Raw genomic sequence first — 17,421 nt, 5'->3', positions numbered from 1 at the left:
GCATCCATCTTGCACCGACATAGGAATGTTTAAGTCAGTGGTTCTTAACCTTGTTGGAGGTACCGAACCCAACCAGTTCATATGCAGATCCACCGAATCCTTAGTGTAAAATAAAAATCGAATTCAAGAAGTGTTCCTTCAGTTTTGCTGGTGCGAGACTAGAGTTGCTCAACTTGGCATGACAAATAATGCAGATAGGATGCTTAGTCCCATCACGTTCCGTGATGCATGTGAATCCACGTGGTACATATTCGTCCGATCACTTTTGTTTTTGCTCCACATAGTTAGCATGTATTAAAACATTCAACAAAAAAAAAAAAAATCACACAACGTACTATCATGACAGTCACACGTTGACTACTGAGAGAACTAAATTTCCCGCAGCACTGATTGGACATGAAATGTTATGTGATCATCTGCAGCCAGTGATGGCCAAGCGGGGGTGTCATAACTAATTGACATGTTGAGTCGGGTGTGCCTTAACCTCCATGGCAGAAGCTGCGTCGAACCCATGAGACCGATTTATCGAACCCCTGGTGTATATACACACCATAGAACCCAGGTTAAGAACCACTGGTTTAAGTGTGATCAATAGTACTATACAGTATATGGCTTTTATTTAGTGTGGGTAAGCTTTTTAACCGACAACATTTAAAGAGCATGTGTTCAAAGAATACGTCGAATACACACTCTATCTATTTTACGCATATTAGCGCTCCACTAGACTACATGGACAAATTACACTCACCGTGTAGGTCATCACAAAGTAAATGCTTGAATATTGCTCGCAAACTCTCCCATTGTCCTGCTGGTGTCTTTGGCTCCGTGCTGTTGGAAATTAAGCCCTGATCATTCATTAATTAAAGAGGCGTCGCTGAGTGTAATTAAGGGAGTCCGATTGCTAATTAAAATGTAGCCTGCAGTCATACACTTTGCAAATTATTCAGCTGCGAGGCAGGAAAGTGAAGAACCCGTCTCGCACAAAGACCAATGGTGAAATAGTGAAGAGAGACACAAATATTGACTTTTTAAAGTATTCGTCCTTCCACCTTTTTTCCCCTCCGACAGCCTGGGGCTGAGCAATATGGCCTTAAAGTAAAATCTCAGATTTATTAACTATTTATTTTCACAAAAATCCATTTTTGGTAAGTTTTCATGTTATAACTTTTTTGGGGGGAGAATTTTAACATTATATTAGATATATACTGTATTACACATACTGGACATCAAATAGGTGGCATTAGGAACAGAGAAATGATTAGTTCAACTGAGCCCAGCTGCACACGTCACCTCTTATAACACCTGCACTTTTCTTTGCAGTTGCTTATCAATAGGCCTCCAATTTGCCTGCTTACCATGTCCCATTAATAATTAAACACCTGAAAAACCTTTGTTCCTCTCATGATCAATTAACCGTTGTGCCGCGTTTTTAGTCAGCGTACTGAATAATTGATCAGCTCTTTAAAATCCAGCAAATGTTTTAGCCGGCTCCTCTTCCAATGCATTCATCACCGAGATCACCTAAAGAGACGTCACCATTTTTCTTATTCCCGAGTGTCGTGAGCGAGCAGTCGCCAGTCATCGCGCGTGTGTGAGTTACTCTCCAGCTGAGGTGGGAAACGCAAGTGCACTCACATTATCATTCCTCCCCTCCTGTCATCTGTCAGTTGCTGTCGTCTCTCCTATTAATTCTCACTTGTTCAGGACACTATTATTAAGACATGCTATTAAACCCATGGAATGTTACCCTCATGGTAAGCCGTGAGAAGTAAAGCACACCTGTTGATAAGGTCGATCAACCAAGCTCTGTCACTCTCCTGCCCAGGTGCTGGCACTGGACTCTGACAACGGGGAGAATGGGACCGTGGTGTACAGCATCAGTGTAGAAAACCAATTCTACACCATAAACAGCAACACTGGGAAGATCCGCACCAGCGGGGTAACCCTGGACAGGGAAAGCACTGACCCCAGGGTCACAATGCTCATGAGAACTATTATCATCTCTGCTGTGGACCGTGAGTTGTTTCCGTTTGTTTGACTCATCTGTAAAGCAAGCGTCAGTGACTTTATGTCGTACTGAGTAGAGTGCTTTCAATTCTGGGTGATTAATGTCTATTTTCAAGCCTTAGTCCTTAAGTTTTATGTTGCCCATGAAAAGTTTTATTGGGCATGATAAATTCCCTTGACCGTGGAATGTCTTTATATGTTTCTCTGGTGCCCTCTGTAGGTGGTGTACCTCCCCTGCGAGCGTCAGCAAGCGCAACAGTATTTGTCAACATGCTGGATCTCAATGACAACGACCCAGCCTTTGTCAACCTCCCGTTTGTGGCTGAAGTACCAGAGGGACTCCCTATTGGTTCCTCAGTCTTTAAGGTACCATTAAGGCAACAAACTCATTTGGTACCTGGTACTGAAATGGTGACTTACTCCACTTAATCTACCTCTTGGTACCGCCGCTATTACGTCACAGTCATTGAAACCATCAATAATATACAAAAATGCAAGATAGAGCATCTGTTCCGCTTGCATCGCCGAGAGCAGTTCAGAATCACTATTTCTTTAATCACATGGCAAAAACATAAAACACTAAAATACATTATACTCAGCAGTCTCTGTGTTTATATTGTCTAAATCACAGCACCAGTAATTCTGTTCAGTTCTAAAGGACCAGGCCAGATTACACTAAACACAGCAACAAGCTGAAATCTCATTGGACAAAAAAAATTACATCATCCATCCACATGCAATGGGAGCAGTGCAACCAAGGGAAATGCCATGAAATGACGAGAATAGACTGTTGGGAGTAAATTATGACCATTACATAGAACATCCATCCATCCATCCATTTTCTGATCCGCTGAATCGTCACAAGGGTCACGGGGGGTGCCTTTCCCAGCCGTCTTCAGGCAGCACCGGTTGCCAGCCAATCGCAGGGCACACGGAGACAAACAACCATCCACGCTCACACCCACACCGAGGGACACTTTAGAGTGTTCAATCGGCCTGCCATGCATGTTTTTGGAATGTGGGAGGAAACGGGAGTACCCAGAGAAAACCCACGCAGGCCCGGGGAGAACATGCAAACTCCACACAGGGAGGCCGGAGCTGGAATTGAACCCAGTACCTCTGCACTGTGAGGTCGATGCATTAAACACTGGCCCACCGGGCCGACTACATGGAACACATTTTAGAATTTGGTTGTTAATGTTGGTCAGTGCAGGTGTTTGGGGCCTTGACAGCTTGACACTTCAACAAAATGGTTACACCTGCATGACAATCATGAAGTAATGGTGTCTATTTTTTTTCGTTTATTTTTAGTGACTCATTTCTTATTGTGATTATACTTAGCAGTGGTGAACTGATATTTTGGTTGAGAGAATGGCAATATATAGTGAGTGAATGCTTAGTTTTCTGACGGTTTCAATCAAAACTGTATTATCAACTTCATCACAGCAGATGTGTAGATGCAGCTCTTCACGCAAGTGTTTCTTGGGGAAATTTAAATGACAAATGCAAATATGGTGATTGAGTCTGGATTGCACTGTAAATTGACATTGCGCACTGAGTAGTGTGAAACAACAACTCTGTGAAAAATTGACTTCTCAATATTATTGTTCGGCTCCCCCTCGTGTAATGTAAATGTTTGTTTGTATATTTGTCCGTGCACTATTAACTCTGTTTCTGTCCACTCTTAATTGTCCCCTGACCGTTCACCCTCCCTTTCCTCTTTTAGGTTCAGGTGGAGGACCCAGATCAGGATAAGAACGGTTTGATTACGATGGCGTTGCAGATGGGTATGCCTCGCTTGGACTTTTACCTCAACACTTCTACCGGCATTCTCACCTCATCTGCAATGCTTGATCGGGAGCAGATTGGACAGTACCATTTGAGGATTATAGCATACGATGCAGGAAAGTTCCCTCGCACTTCAACTTCAACCCTCACTGTCACCGGTGAGTGTCTAAATGTGTTTGATCGTGAGAATTGCAACTTGATTTCCCTTGCTCTCCTTATGTTATCCGACAAATGAAACAGTTGAAGCATTTGATGAGTAAATTGTCATAAATCATGAGGGAGTTTGCCTCTTGTAATCTCATTTCTGTGGAATCCACTGAGAGAGATACTACCACCTGCTGGTGGCACTTGATCGTTCTAAAAAAATATGTGACCTTGTGAGGAATGACAACCTATCCAAAGTCAAACAACACCGTGAACTTGACCGATTTACAATTCAAAATGTACTCATTTGCCTTAATTGCCATGTTAAAAATCACAACTGTCTATCCTACTCATTTCTGTCTATGTGTCTATATCAGTTCTGGATGTAAATGACGAGACACCCACCTTCAACCCTCGTGTATACAATGTGTCCCTGAAGGAGAGCGTCCCGAGAGACCACATTGTAGCGCGCCTCAGCTGCTCAGACAACGATGCCGGGCTCAATGCTGAACTTAGCTACTTCATCACAGGTTAGACGCCACACTGTCAGAGGTTTTTCGGTTCTATGTACAGTATCTAGTGGCAACTAATTGCACAATGATATTAATTCCAGTATATGCAGGTAATGTAGCATTTTCCCCATTCATTGTGTGACATTGTGCTTGAGCTGTTCAATCTAAAGGAGTCAATGTGGATGTTTTGCTGAGTTCTTGACGTGTTTATGTTTGTAGGTGGGAATCAAGATGGTAAATTCAGTGTCGGCTTCAGAGACGGTATTGTTCGGACCGTGGTTGGCCTGGACAGAGAAACCCAGGCAGCATACACAATGGTCATAGAAGCTATAGGTGTGTCACATTTTATCATCCGTTTACCATCTGTCTTCAAAGCAACTTATTTTTTTGTATGATGACGATCAAGCCATCTTAAAATTTTGCTGAATTGCTTTGTTGTTTGGCATGAAAGAACAGAGGTTTTCCTGTTTTGGAAACGATTGAGTCAGAAAGGCTTATCTGCAGAGGGGCAAGTGACATAAAAGAGTTGACGACATGAAGACACAATGCAAAACTTTAATTAAACAAATTTTTAAGTGTACTATTGAGCAAACAGTGTTATTAAAAAAAAAAGCTTGGAAAGTTATAGGCGCATTCTGAATACACTCACTGAACAAAACATTAAGTTTCTTATACATTGGCAGGCCATGCATTTGGCCACACTATTATAAAAACACATTCCAGTAAAACAGCGTGCAATATCATCTGGAGCATTTCCGAATCAATATTTATCTGACAGCAATGACAGTAACATGAAACATTTAAAACATGAACAGTCTAGGTGTCATTATGAGGAAAGGGTGTGTGAGTCTGCTTTCTGGCTACTGTCCAGGTGCCCTTGAGCAAGCCTCTTCTCTCTCTCTCTCTCTCTCTCTCTCTCTCTCTATATATATATATATAAATTGTGAATTTCTCCGTTGTGAGACAATAAAGGTTTTTCCTTATTTGATGTGATGCACCAACAAAAAAAAAAGAATAGAATACTTCTCTGCCAGCATTATCTGCATTACTGCATTGTATTTGAAAGGTTATTATTTCTAATGCCGCTTTTATATTGGATCTCATTCCAAATTACTTAATGTTGTGCCTTTTAACAAAATGTTATGTGTATGTCCCTACCAAATATCGACTACTTCTGTAAGTGATTCTGTCTGTACTCGCAGACAATGGTCCAGCGGGCAGCAGGAGGACAGGCACAGCCACCGTGTTTGTTGAAGTTCAGGATGTTAATGACAACAGACCCATCTTCCTGCAAAACAGCTACGAGACCAGCATACTGGAGACTGTGCCCAAGGGAGCCAGCATCCTCCAGGTAAATATGCGCTACGACTTTCATCATCAGACTTGAGGGGGGGGGGGGACTTTATTGCCAAATGCAGCATTAAAAAAAAAAAATCACCGTGTTTGAGTTTAATTTTGACTATTGTAAATGTTGAGTGGAATTTTGAAGATATTTGACCTAATTAAGTTTGAAGAGTAGATGGACATTTGCATGTTCTACCCGTGCCTGCGTGGGTTTTCTCCGGGTAATCCAATTTCCACCCACATTCCAAAAACATACATGGCAGGCTGAGTGAACACTCAAAATTGTCCCTCGGTGTGAGTGTGAGTGCGGATGGTTGTTTGTCTCTGTGTGCCCTGCGTTTGGCTGGCAACCAGTTCGGGGTGTCCCCCACCTACTGCTTGAAGGCCGCTGGGACAGGCTCCAGCACTCCCGCAACCCTTGTGAGGATAAGCGGATTAGAAAATGAGTGGATGGAGTAGATGGACATGTTGCATTGCATCAGAACTATTATTAGCTACAGATAGTTTTTGTCACAGGTGTCAAACTCAAGGCCCGGGGGCCAGATCCAGGACATCACATTATTTTATGTGGCCCGCAAAAGCAAATCATGTGTGTCATCTTCAATGATCCTTGCTAAAATTTGAACCGAAATGACAAATTTTCATGTGCAATAACGTTGAGGTTTTGCCAAAAAAATGTATTACCCGTTAACATTCACTTAAACAATAATTGAACAAACAACAAATAGTTGACTAGTAATGCATCAATTTTGTGTGTACAAGTAATTATACGATTTGATGATAAAGCATTTATTCCGTTTCAATGTCGTAACGGCCCTCCAAAGGAAGGCGTAACTCCAAAGTGGCCCGCGACAAAAATAAGTTTGACACTCCTGGTTTATGTGATGCAGAGGAATAATGCTTGCTGTTCAAGCTCCCTCAATGACCAACTTTAAGCTAGTTGCATTTTAAATGTTACTCCTGATAAATTGTTAAATTGTGCAAATCAGATTGGAATTGTTAAAAAGTAGTCTTGTCTCTACGATACGGGAAATGCTTGCTGAGGGTACGGATTGTTTTTGCACTCGTTTCACTCTTTAGAAATCTATGCGTACACAAAAAAATGCTTTCAGAAGTACGTATTTCCACATATGAAAAATGCTAAAAGGCATTAAAACATTTGGAAAGCAAAACTCGCCTGGATAGTTTTCGCATGACAATACCCATGCCTGGTTAGAGTGACTTGTCGTTTCAGTTTAACAATCAGTCCTTGGCTATTTGTCCTACTAGATCTCAGTGACGTAGTCATACAGACAAGGCGTAGTAAGGTGCATCTCTGTGGTGACCCCCGGTTGCGCTATCCGTTTGCCTGCAGAATGGAAAGCATGTGTGTTCCTATGCTCATGTGGCCTCCGATGAGGGGGTCTTCTGAAGGACAGATTGTAGGAGCGCCGATAGGAGCCCAGCCTCTTCCACACTTTGAGCTGTGGCTCACTAGACTGGCTTCTTCCACGTTTCTGAGTCTCTCCTGAACCAGGGCTCGTCTCACACTGCAAGTCTTGTTCAGAGCGTCGACACACTGCCATGAAGATCGCTAACCCTGCCAGCAGTAGTGATAAGCCCAACACCACCATAATAGTGAATTCTGGGTCATGGTTGTCTGAAGAAGGCACGGAGGTGGTGGAGGCGATAGTGGTGGTTGACACATTGAGCAGTGTGTTCTCTCTGGTGGAGGCGAGCTCAAAGTTGGTTCCTAGATCACTAGTGTTCATGTTGCCGTTCACCTAGTTAAAAAGAAAAAAAGCCTTGAGAGGTTTTCAACTGCAGTGTTAAAAAGTGTTACAGTATTTCAAGTGTCATCTCTCTTTGACATACAATGTTTTGCCTTACCAACTACGGTAAACCAAGCTGAGTTGTTTTATGTTTGATTTGATTGGGATCATACACTCAACGGCTTTCCTACATATGCAGACACATGCAGACATAAATGATCAAAACTGACATAGATATGCAGATTTGGCAAGTGTTTGGCATTTGCAACACTTATGTGGCTATGAAATCAAGGTTAGAAAACAGCCATCATTTGCCAAGTGTTCCTCAATGCAAAACAAATTGGGTTTATTAAGAAGGCCCTTGTAAAATGCAAGGCGCCCACCACTCCTACGCAGGTCTCCAATTATCCCCTTTTCTTTCTCCGCACCCCCAACTTCAGTATTGTAACATTTGTAAATGTCATCGTCCTTAATGCGGCAGAGACAAAGCGTGGCTTATCGGTTTAACGGAAACACACTGGGATGTGAAATTATTTTCCAGACTAAATGCCAGGAAAGCTGTGACATAGGCCAGTGGAGCAAGAGGCTTGTTAAAGAGTCCCTTCATTAGTCTGTGACTTAAACGCATGCTTTATTTAATTTTATTTTTTATTTTTTTATGCACACACAACTACGCAAAGTTATTGGCATACCCCACGTGGAGTTTTCACTCGCTGCAACTTTTATAGACCATTACTACATGGTTACACTTTCTGTCTCATATCACTATATTTTACGTATGTTAAAATGTTAACATTTATTTGACATGCCTTGATTATGTACAGCATATTCTCAAACAAAACATATAAAAAAATATGACTACTCACAGCCCCACTTTACTCTTTCAAACAGCACCAGTTCCTGAAGGCAGACCTGTTCCTTGGCTCCACGCACTTGTTTTTTCCCCCTTAAACTGCTCCTTTCCCAGAGACAGGAGGGGAAATGTTGGGTTGGGGGGCCAAGGGGGACGCTGATGGGAGCAGTGAAGGAATGGGTTGTAACACGTGCAATGGGGGTCAAAGAGAACATGTTTCACTTTTATTTCTTTACAGCAAAGCGAGTACACTAGCTTCAGCTGCGCCATACTGAAGCTTAGTGGTTCACCACTGTTTGCTCACATGCAACATATATCTTTACCATGACAGCCTCTGGCTCTTCAGTATACTTACTAAATTGATGCACCCCTTTTCATGGCTTAAGTGGTGCAGTCCGGTGTGGAATACTCTATTCATCACTCACCAATCTGACCCCCCAGACTCTTTTTTTTTTCTTTCTGCCCCTCCTCTCTCCTCCCCTTTCTCCACATCTCTTTATAAAGCTAATGAGACTCAAGTTGGACCCCTCTTCGTAGTGCTGTGTCAGCCTCTGGCTCTTCAGTATACTTACTAAATTGATGCACCCCTTTTCATGGCTTAAGTGGTGCAGTCCGGTGTGGAATACTCTATTCATCACTCACCAATCTGACCCCCCAGACTCTTTTTTTTCTTTCTGCCCCTCCTCTCTCCTCCCCTTTCTCCACATCTCTTTATAAAGGTAATGAGACTCAAGTTGGACCCCTCCTCGTAGTGCCGCGTGAGAGAGCGGGGGAGAGAGAAAGAGAGAGAGAGAGAGAGAAAGAGAGAGAGAGAGAGAGAGAGAGAGAGAGAGAGAGATGTGTGTGTGTGTGTGTGTGTGTGTGTGTGTGTGTGCGCGCGCGCGCGCGCGCGCACATGAATACCTGAGCAAATGTGCTTGACTGTGTTTCGTAATGCAATTTAATATGCACTTTGTGAGCACCTCCGCGGGTTTTGACACATCCACAGAGGATCACAGTGAGCCATGAAGTCGGCCTCATCCAGTGCCAGCAGATCTCTCGATTCAGAAGTCAGTCCCATGACATGGTCTATTCAAGCGTGCGCCACTTTTTATCAGCGTATGCTCCACGGAGCCATGCTGTCTGTGCTCAACTCCTTGCTGCTTCTGGACATCTGCCTGCAACAGAGAGAGAGCAAGAGATGCTTTCTCGATGCCGAGCTGTGTGGGGTTGTTGTGTTGTTGTGGCAACAAGACGCGGCTGGCAGTGGTTCTACAAAAAAAGATGTCAACAGTTTTCTAAATGTCTGTGGAAATGGTTGGGTGAACAAAAACTTGAATCAAAGAATGAACTGCACTCGTACAACAGATGAGATCAACTGTATGCGACCCACACAAGACAAGTGCTCTTTTATTTTTTTACATGTTCACTTTATCTACCCTCCATTATGATTCTGGGGTGAACTCTGACAATAATGCCTGTACGTACACCTTGATTCTGATTCTCACTATCCATCCATCGACTTGCCGGCTATGTCGTAACACATGTACAATTTGTTCTGAACAAAAACTTGAATCAAAGAATGAACTGCACTCCTACAACAGATGAGATCAACTGTATGCGACACACACAAGACAAGTGCTCTTTTATTTTTTTTTACATGTTCACTTTATCTACCCTCCATTATGATTCTGGGGTGAACACTGACAATAATACCTGTACGTACACCTTGATTCTGATTCTCTCTATCCATCCATCGACTTGCCAGCTATGTCGTAACACATGTACGATTTGTTTGATTGCTGTGCATATGCATTTATACATTTTCAGAACAGTGAATCAAGGACGGGCAACGGGCGGCGCCCTCCTGCATTTAAGTTGCCCATCCCTGGTGTGGATATATTTAGAATTGGATGGCTCTCTTAAGTTGTCTGACTTGTCTGCTTATTTAGATACAAGCTACGGATGCAGACCAAGGGGAGAACGGCCTCGTCCTCTACAGGATTGTCACTGGTATGAATATTACTGCATTTCTTCCATGTGGTTTTCATGCATCTTCCGTTATCAAGTTAATGCCACAATTCCCAACCACTGTGCTGTGAGAACTCATCAGGGGTTCTGTGAGAAATTAATCTTGCTCACCTAATTTACCCCAAAATATTGTTTGTTTTTTTATTTTAAATATACCTTTGTACACCTATCTACTGGCGTGGAAAAAAATATGAGACCATCCTTGAGACCATGTCACAACATGCGAGGGGTGATAGTGGTAAAAAAAAATGAACCCAAACGCAGGGAGGCAACACAAACTGAGCTCGCAACAAAAGATATTTATTTTCCAAAAATAAAACTAAAAGTTAAAAAAAGGCATATGGAATCAAAAATGCTAAATGAATAGGAGTGCAAAAGACCAGACACAATGTAGCAAACCAAAAGCAGGACAGGACTCCCAAACAGGAACCGACAGACAAGCTACGGATGCAGACCAAGGGGAGAACGGCCTTGTCCTCTACAGGATTGTCACTGGTATGAATGTTACTGAATTTCTTCCATGTGGTTTTCATGCATCAAGTTAATGCCGCAATTCCCAACCACTGTGCTGTGAGAACTCAACATGTTCAATTAATCTAGCTCACTTAATCTACCCCAAAATATTCTTTTTTTTTTTTTTTAATATACCTTTGTACACCTGTCTACAGGCGAGGAAAAAAAATAATGAGACTATCCTTGTTTCTTCAATTTCTGTCACAACGTGCGAGTGGTGGTCGTGGCAAAAAAAATGACCGAAACGCAGAGAGGCAACAAAAGGTATTTATTTTCCAAAAATAAAACCAAAAGTTAAAAAAAGGCATATGGAATTAAAAATGCTAAATGAATAGGAATGCAAAAGACCAGACACAACGTAGCAAACCAAAAGCAGGACTGGACGTCCAAATAACAACCGACAGGTTGTATGCCAGCAACATATCCTGCTTAAGGAAACAAAAACTAACAAACTACATTTTACGTTGATAAAATAAAACTAACTAACTAAAACTAACTCAATAATAATGGAGAAAATGTCCTTCATTTTTGTCTATGTTCGATAATTTCATACATTAAAAAAAACAACTAAAAGTCATCCTAAAAAAATAAACACAAAACCAAAACGAAGCATTTTTGAAAACATTAAAACTAACAAGCTTGCTCTAAAAACTAATTAAAAATCTAAACAAAATAATGATGAAAATGATGAACAATCCAAAACTTCTAACCTTGATGCCTTGGTAAAATAAAGGTTGAGAAACACTGTGGTATAAGGTACATCTCTAGAAAATATACATCCTGTCTTGTTCCCGATTCTGTGATCAAATCCGCAAATGGATTACTAAAATAAGTTGTCAGTTCTCTGGAAAAGCAAGAGTCAACTTCACACAAAAACTAACAAACTACATTTTACGTTGATAAAAAAAACTATAACTAAATAATAACAGAGAAAATGTCCTTCATTTTTGTCTTTGTTCGTTAATTTCATGCATTTAAAAAAAAAAACAACTAAAAGTAATCCTAAAAAAATAATTATTCCCGATTCTGTGATCAAATCCGCAAATGGATCACTAAAATAAGGTGTCAGTTCTCTGGAAAAGCAAGAGCCAACCTCGTGGTTTTCAAATTTGCATCACGTTTGCATTTCAAGCAGGTGAAAGTGACTCACCCAATTTCTTTTTTTGGGGGGTCTCAAAAGTGTGTTAATGTGTGCACGTGCATGTGCATGTGTATGAATGCTACATTGTGTTTTCACACAGGTAACAGCCAAAACCTAAGGTGAAAGTGACTCACCCAATTTCTTTTTTTGGGGCGGGAGGGGGGGCTCAAAAGTGTGTTAATGTGTGCACATGTGTGTGCTTGTGTGTGAATGCTACATGATGTGTGTTTTCATACAGGTAACAGCCAAAACCTGTTCAGCGTTGACAAACAAACAGGGCTGCTGACCAGAGGCATCCGTGCTTTGGACAGAGAGACAAGCAGCTCTCACGTGTTAGAAGTGGAAGCCTACAACAGTGACGAGGGAAGCATGAGGAGCTCTGTGAGGGTGAGCAGATGAAGAGGACGTCAGATGCATTCTTGCGCTTCAACACAGCATTACAGAGACTCTGACAATTGGAAAATTTTAGCACGGAATTAGTTTAACTTCAACCAACCCCTGACAAAAATTACCGAATGTCACTCACTGCTGATCACTTGAGTGTTTAATTTGGGAGGAAAATTATATATATAGAATGGGCCTGTCATCAGTTCATAAGCGTGCCCACACCTGGAGAACTGCGATCATGCATGAACCAACACAAGAGATGTCAGTTGAAACAAAGGAGAGAATTCTAAAACTTTTTCAAAAAGGTAAAACATTCCCAAAATGTTCCAAAAAGTGTTGGATGTTCAGCAGTGTCTAAAATCTAGACCTCGTACCAAAAAAATGGGAAGGTTGAATGAGGGATGCATCCTGGTAGACCAAGGAAGACCTCAAAGCATCAACAAAACTTTTAGCCAGATATCTTCAAAAAAAAAAAAAAAACTGGAGGCAAGATCTGTGAGTGAACTATGAAACAGTGCACCAAAAAGAGATGGGATGAGCGCCAAAGAGAGATATGATGTGTGTGTGTGTGTGTGTGTGTGTGTGTGTGTGTGTGTGTGTGTGTGTGTGTGTGTGTGTGTGTGTAGTTTAAAATCAGAAGGGTGGCATTTGAAAAAAAAAAAAATTAATGTGGAGCGTCATCTCCTAATGTATAACATCCAAAGTATCATCGTCCCGGAATGGTGATTCCATAATATTTTGCTGGGGTGTGTAAGTCGAGGAAAAATGTAATTGCAGCATTGTAATATCAGATGAGAGACGAGAGAGGTTTATTTTCGAAGATAATTATGCACCTTTTATTTGTCTAAACTCATCTAGGTAATAGTATATGTGGACGATACCAACGATGAGGTCCCAGTGTTTACCCAGCAACAATACAACCGTCTTGGCCTTCGGGAGACGGCTGGTGTTGGCACATCGGTGATTGTGGTTCGCGCCACAGACCCTGACACGGGTGAGTTCAGCGGGAAATCAGTTGAGGAGCTGCCGCTTATTGGTTTCATGACTTGACTTTTTTAGTTTCACACTGCTGTACTGTACTGTACTTACAATGTCATCATGTAAATCATGTAGGGTTTATATGATTAAAAGTACATATAAAACAGGGGTGTCAAACCCATTTTCGTAATGGGCCACGTTTTAGTTACCATTTCCCTTGGAGGGTCATTATGACTGAAATCATATAAAGAAGTCAAGAATAAGTTTATTCAACTATTTTTTTAGGTTACTGTAATGAGGTGTTGGCAACAACAAAATGCTTACAATGTCTCTTTAATTTATTACATATGAGAATTTGAAATGTTGGTACATAGTTTATCAAGCATCATGGAAGTTGCCATGTTTGATTTGCTTTCGCAGCCCAAATAAAATGATGGGCCTTGACTTTGACACCTGTGATGTAAAAGCATTTTAAAACAACAACTAAAGGCATTTAAAAAATTAAGTGCCTAATTAAAGATATCTTACTGTAATTCCTAACAAAACATACGGTGCAAAAATTATTATATATTATTATAAAATTATTAATTATTATGAGCTTTGAATGACGGCTTTGTAAAGTTAAAACATTGGAAAATTGGCCAGGAAATTGTATCCAGAAACAAATCACAATTATCCCTCACTGGTAGAAACAAACCACCACCACTACCACTACCAACAAAACTTTTTTTTCCCTTCTGGTCAGGTGACGGTGGAGCAGTAGCTTATGCCCTTGTGTCCGGCTCGGATCGCAAGTTTGAAGTGGACGTCAGCACCGGCCTGGTAACCACAGTGGACTACTTGGACTATGAGACAAAGACCAGCTATCTGATGAACATCTCAGCTACTGACCAGGCCCCACCTTTCCACCAAGGCTTCTGCACGGTTTATGTCACTTTACTCAATGAGCTCGACGAGGCGGTGGCCTTCTCCTCGGCCAGTTATGAAGCGTCGCTACGTGAGAATATTGCCACGGGGATGGAGGTGGTTCAGGTGCAGGCCCAGTCTGCTGACAACTTGAACCAGCTGACTTATAGATTCGATCCAGATACGTCACCTGCAGCCCTGGCCCTCTTCAAGATCGACAGTGTCACGGTGAGAAAGAAATAATGTGGCTTTGTTTTCTTTGTCTTGCTCAAAATTTGGATGAAGGGTGAAAAACATTAGGATGATGTTTCAGGGCCGTATCACAGTTACAGGCCTGCTCGACAGAGAGAAGGGGGACATGTATACCTTGACTGTGGTCGCAGATGACGGAGGACCAAAAAAAGATTCAACTGTGGTATGGGTATTTGTTTCTGGATTGATCTCCACTTTACTTGCATCTCTGATTAAACTCTTTCATGCACCCTGGAACCTGATAACATGATTAGTGGCCCACTGTAGTCACCGTTGTTCCTGAAACGGTTTAAAAAAAAAAAAAAGTAAAAAAAATATTGACCGGGGCGACCCGGTGGAACAGTGGGTAATGTGTCGACCTCACAGTGCAGAGGTACCAGGTTCAATTCCAGCTCCGGCCTCCCTGTGTGGAGTTTGCATGTTCTCCCCAGGCCTGCGTGGGTTTTCTCCGGGTACTCCGGTTTCCTCCCACATTCCAAAAACATGCTTGGCAGGCTGATTGAACAATCAAAATTGTCCCTAGGTGTGAGTGTGAGTGTGAGCGCGGATGGTTGTTCGTCTCTGTGTGCCCTGCGATTGGCTGGCAACTGGTTCAGGGTGTCCCCCGCCTACTGCCCGAAGATGGCTGGGATAGGCTCCAGCACCCCCCGCAACCCTTGTGAGGATAAGCGGATCGGAAAATGAATGAATGAATGAATATTGACCAGTCTTATCTTCGAACTTTTTACCTTCTCCCTTTTGTATTATTTGCATTTCTTGTTGGAACAACAGAAGGTAAGATATGGCGGTCATCTGCAGAATTCGTACAAATGATGTTCATCTCAAGTTGCCTTTCGTAGCAACATCGGACTTTGTCTCGTGACAGGTGTCGATCATTATACTTGATGAGAATGACAACAGTCCCGAGTTTGACATCACATCTGATACTTCAGTGGACATTCTGGAAAACATCGCCCTGGGGAAAAGAGTGGCTGTAGTTCTGGGAAGAGATCGAGATGCAGGATTGAATGGACTGGTAAGAGCGAGAGAGAGAAAACATCGTGATGTCCTTCGATGTGATTTATTGTCGTTGGATAACACGTGCTGACTGCATAACTACTCCAACGAGATGAGCCGAGGGACTCTTTCAATCGTCTGTCTCTCGCCCCTTCTATTCATCTCTCCCTTTATTACTTCTCATGCCATCTTAGGTCAACTTTACTCTAGTCGCAGGCAATATGGAAGATGTGTTTAAGATCAAGACAGTGAACCACACCTATGGGGAGGTCTATGTCAATGCTGCTCTGGACAGGGAGTCGGTGGATCGCTACCTGCTCAAGGTCAGAATGAATACACGTGATTTATGATAGAATGTGCTATAAAGGACATTGCAGTGGTAATCTTGAATTACGAGTACCAAAACAGTATTTCAAGTTATGCGCCGTTGCACTTTTTTCTTTTAGCTTTATGTCGCCAACAAAAATTTAACGTACTGGTGCGCGTTTTTCCCACCATGATGTCTTTCTTGTCTGCTCTCCCTGAGCATGTTTTGTGCTGTTTGACAGGGAGCAAAGAGTTAATTCACACTCACATCGATGGACAATTCAGAATGTAGCATGAAACTACCACGCATGTTTTTAAAATGTGGGATTTACCCGGAGAAAACCCACGCAAGCACAGGAAAAAAATCAAAACCATTCTTATTCACAATTTTTTAAAAATTTTTCGGGGGAAGGCAACAAACTATTTTCATTCGTTTCAATGTGGAAATGTTTCATTGTATTGAACTTTTGCTGACAGACAAGCACATTCTTCGGGGTGTTCAAATGAATAGTGGCTCAGATTTACATGCATGTGTATGCTGTTGCAGGTGCGGGCCACAGACAATGGGTCACCTCCCCGACACACGGACCACTCCCTCACTATCAATATCCTGGATGTCAATGACAATCCACCTATTGTTGAGAGTCCAAGGGGCTACAATGTCAGCATAAGTGAGGTGAGACAGAAACACAGACAGCATTGCCTCACTTGCACTTTTGGATTCAAATGTTCCTTGCTTAATATGGTCTTTTGTCAGCGGCAATTGGAATGGATGGTTTTATGGTTTCAAATGTAGAACGTTGGAGGCGGCACATCAGTCCTGCGCGTGGTGGCGACAGACTGGGACACGGGTCCTAATGCCATGCTGTTTTATTACATCACCGCGGGAAACCAAGACTTGACCTTCCGCATGGATCGCATGACGGGAGAGATGGTGACACGGCCCGCCCCTCCCGATCGAGAGCGTCAGCAGGAGTACACACTCATTGTGACCGTGGAGGATGATGGCACACCTCCTCTGTCGGTAAGGATGACAAACACACAAATGAAGTGGCACCTTCATGTTCGACTGCAATCCACAAACTTTGATTTTGGTGACTTGCAAAACAAAAATCCCCATGAGATCAATTATCATTTCAAGACTTCCTAGAGTCCAAATTGCCACCATTATAAAACTTATAAAAGTAACATATAATGGAAATGTACTTTTTAATTGCTTCAATACAAATAGTTGGGTCTCTCGAGTGCCTGGCCAACCATCAAGTGTGAAATTAAACAATCCAGTTAGCTTTTTTTAGCTGCCTGTTTGCATGAATTTTGCAAAGTGTCATCATAATTTAGTTCTTAACATGAACTGTCACAGAGGTTTACAATTAAATCAAGTAACATTATTTGGACCAAGATTGAGTGATTTCACCCATCCCCAAAAAGTGCAGTACAAAAACAAAACGGTTGTAAACATTATATCACATGACTTTTGACCATCACCTCCAAAAACACCATCATTCAGGACTCCTGCTGAAATCAGGTGAA

The 17,421-nt window shown here is 42.1% G+C and overlaps 1 protein-coding gene across 3 annotated transcripts in view; it reads left to right on the top strand.

The window, feature by feature from the left end:
• The window catches only part of cdh23 (cadherin-related 23), a 159,726-nt gene that overhangs the window by 104,177 nt on the left and 38,128 nt on the right, over positions 1-17,421 (top strand). The window contains exons 22-37 of one of the 3 annotated variants that reach the window (XM_019882022.1): positions 1,826-2,015; positions 2,228-2,373; positions 3,734-3,953; positions 4,317-4,469; positions 4,671-4,784; positions 5,654-5,802; positions 10,331-10,391; positions 12,302-12,450; positions 13,309-13,444; positions 14,174-14,562; positions 14,648-14,749; positions 15,358-15,360; positions 15,452-15,601; positions 15,777-15,905; positions 16,436-16,564; positions 16,685-16,912. In XM_019882022.1, the coding sequence (XP_019737581.1) occupies positions 1,826-2,015; positions 2,228-2,373; positions 3,734-3,953; positions 4,317-4,469; positions 4,671-4,784; positions 5,654-5,802; positions 10,331-10,391; positions 12,302-12,450; positions 13,309-13,444; positions 14,174-14,562; positions 14,648-14,749; positions 15,358-15,360; positions 15,452-15,601; positions 15,777-15,905; positions 16,436-16,564; positions 16,685-16,912 (2,448 nt within the window). Of the gene's footprint in view, positions 1-1,825; positions 2,016-2,227; positions 2,374-3,733; positions 3,954-4,316; positions 4,470-4,670; positions 4,785-5,653; positions 5,803-10,330; positions 10,392-12,301; positions 12,451-13,308; positions 13,445-14,173; positions 14,563-14,647; positions 14,750-15,357; positions 15,361-15,451; positions 15,602-15,776; positions 15,906-16,435; positions 16,565-16,684; positions 16,913-17,421 lie in introns of those variants that run through there. The other 2 variants (XM_019882021.1, XM_019882020.1) reach the window with 2 other exon arrangements.

The sequence above is a fragment of the Hippocampus comes genome, unplaced genomic scaffold, assembly GCF_001891065.2.
Source record: "Hippocampus comes isolate QL1 unplaced genomic scaffold, H_comes_QL1_v1.1 scaffold36, whole genome shotgun sequence".
Lineage (NCBI taxonomy): Eukaryota > Metazoa > Chordata > Actinopteri > Syngnathiformes > Syngnathidae > Hippocampus > Hippocampus comes.
The sequence above is the reverse complement of the archived record's forward strand: the minus strand, read 5'-3'. Positions and strand labels throughout refer to the sequence as shown.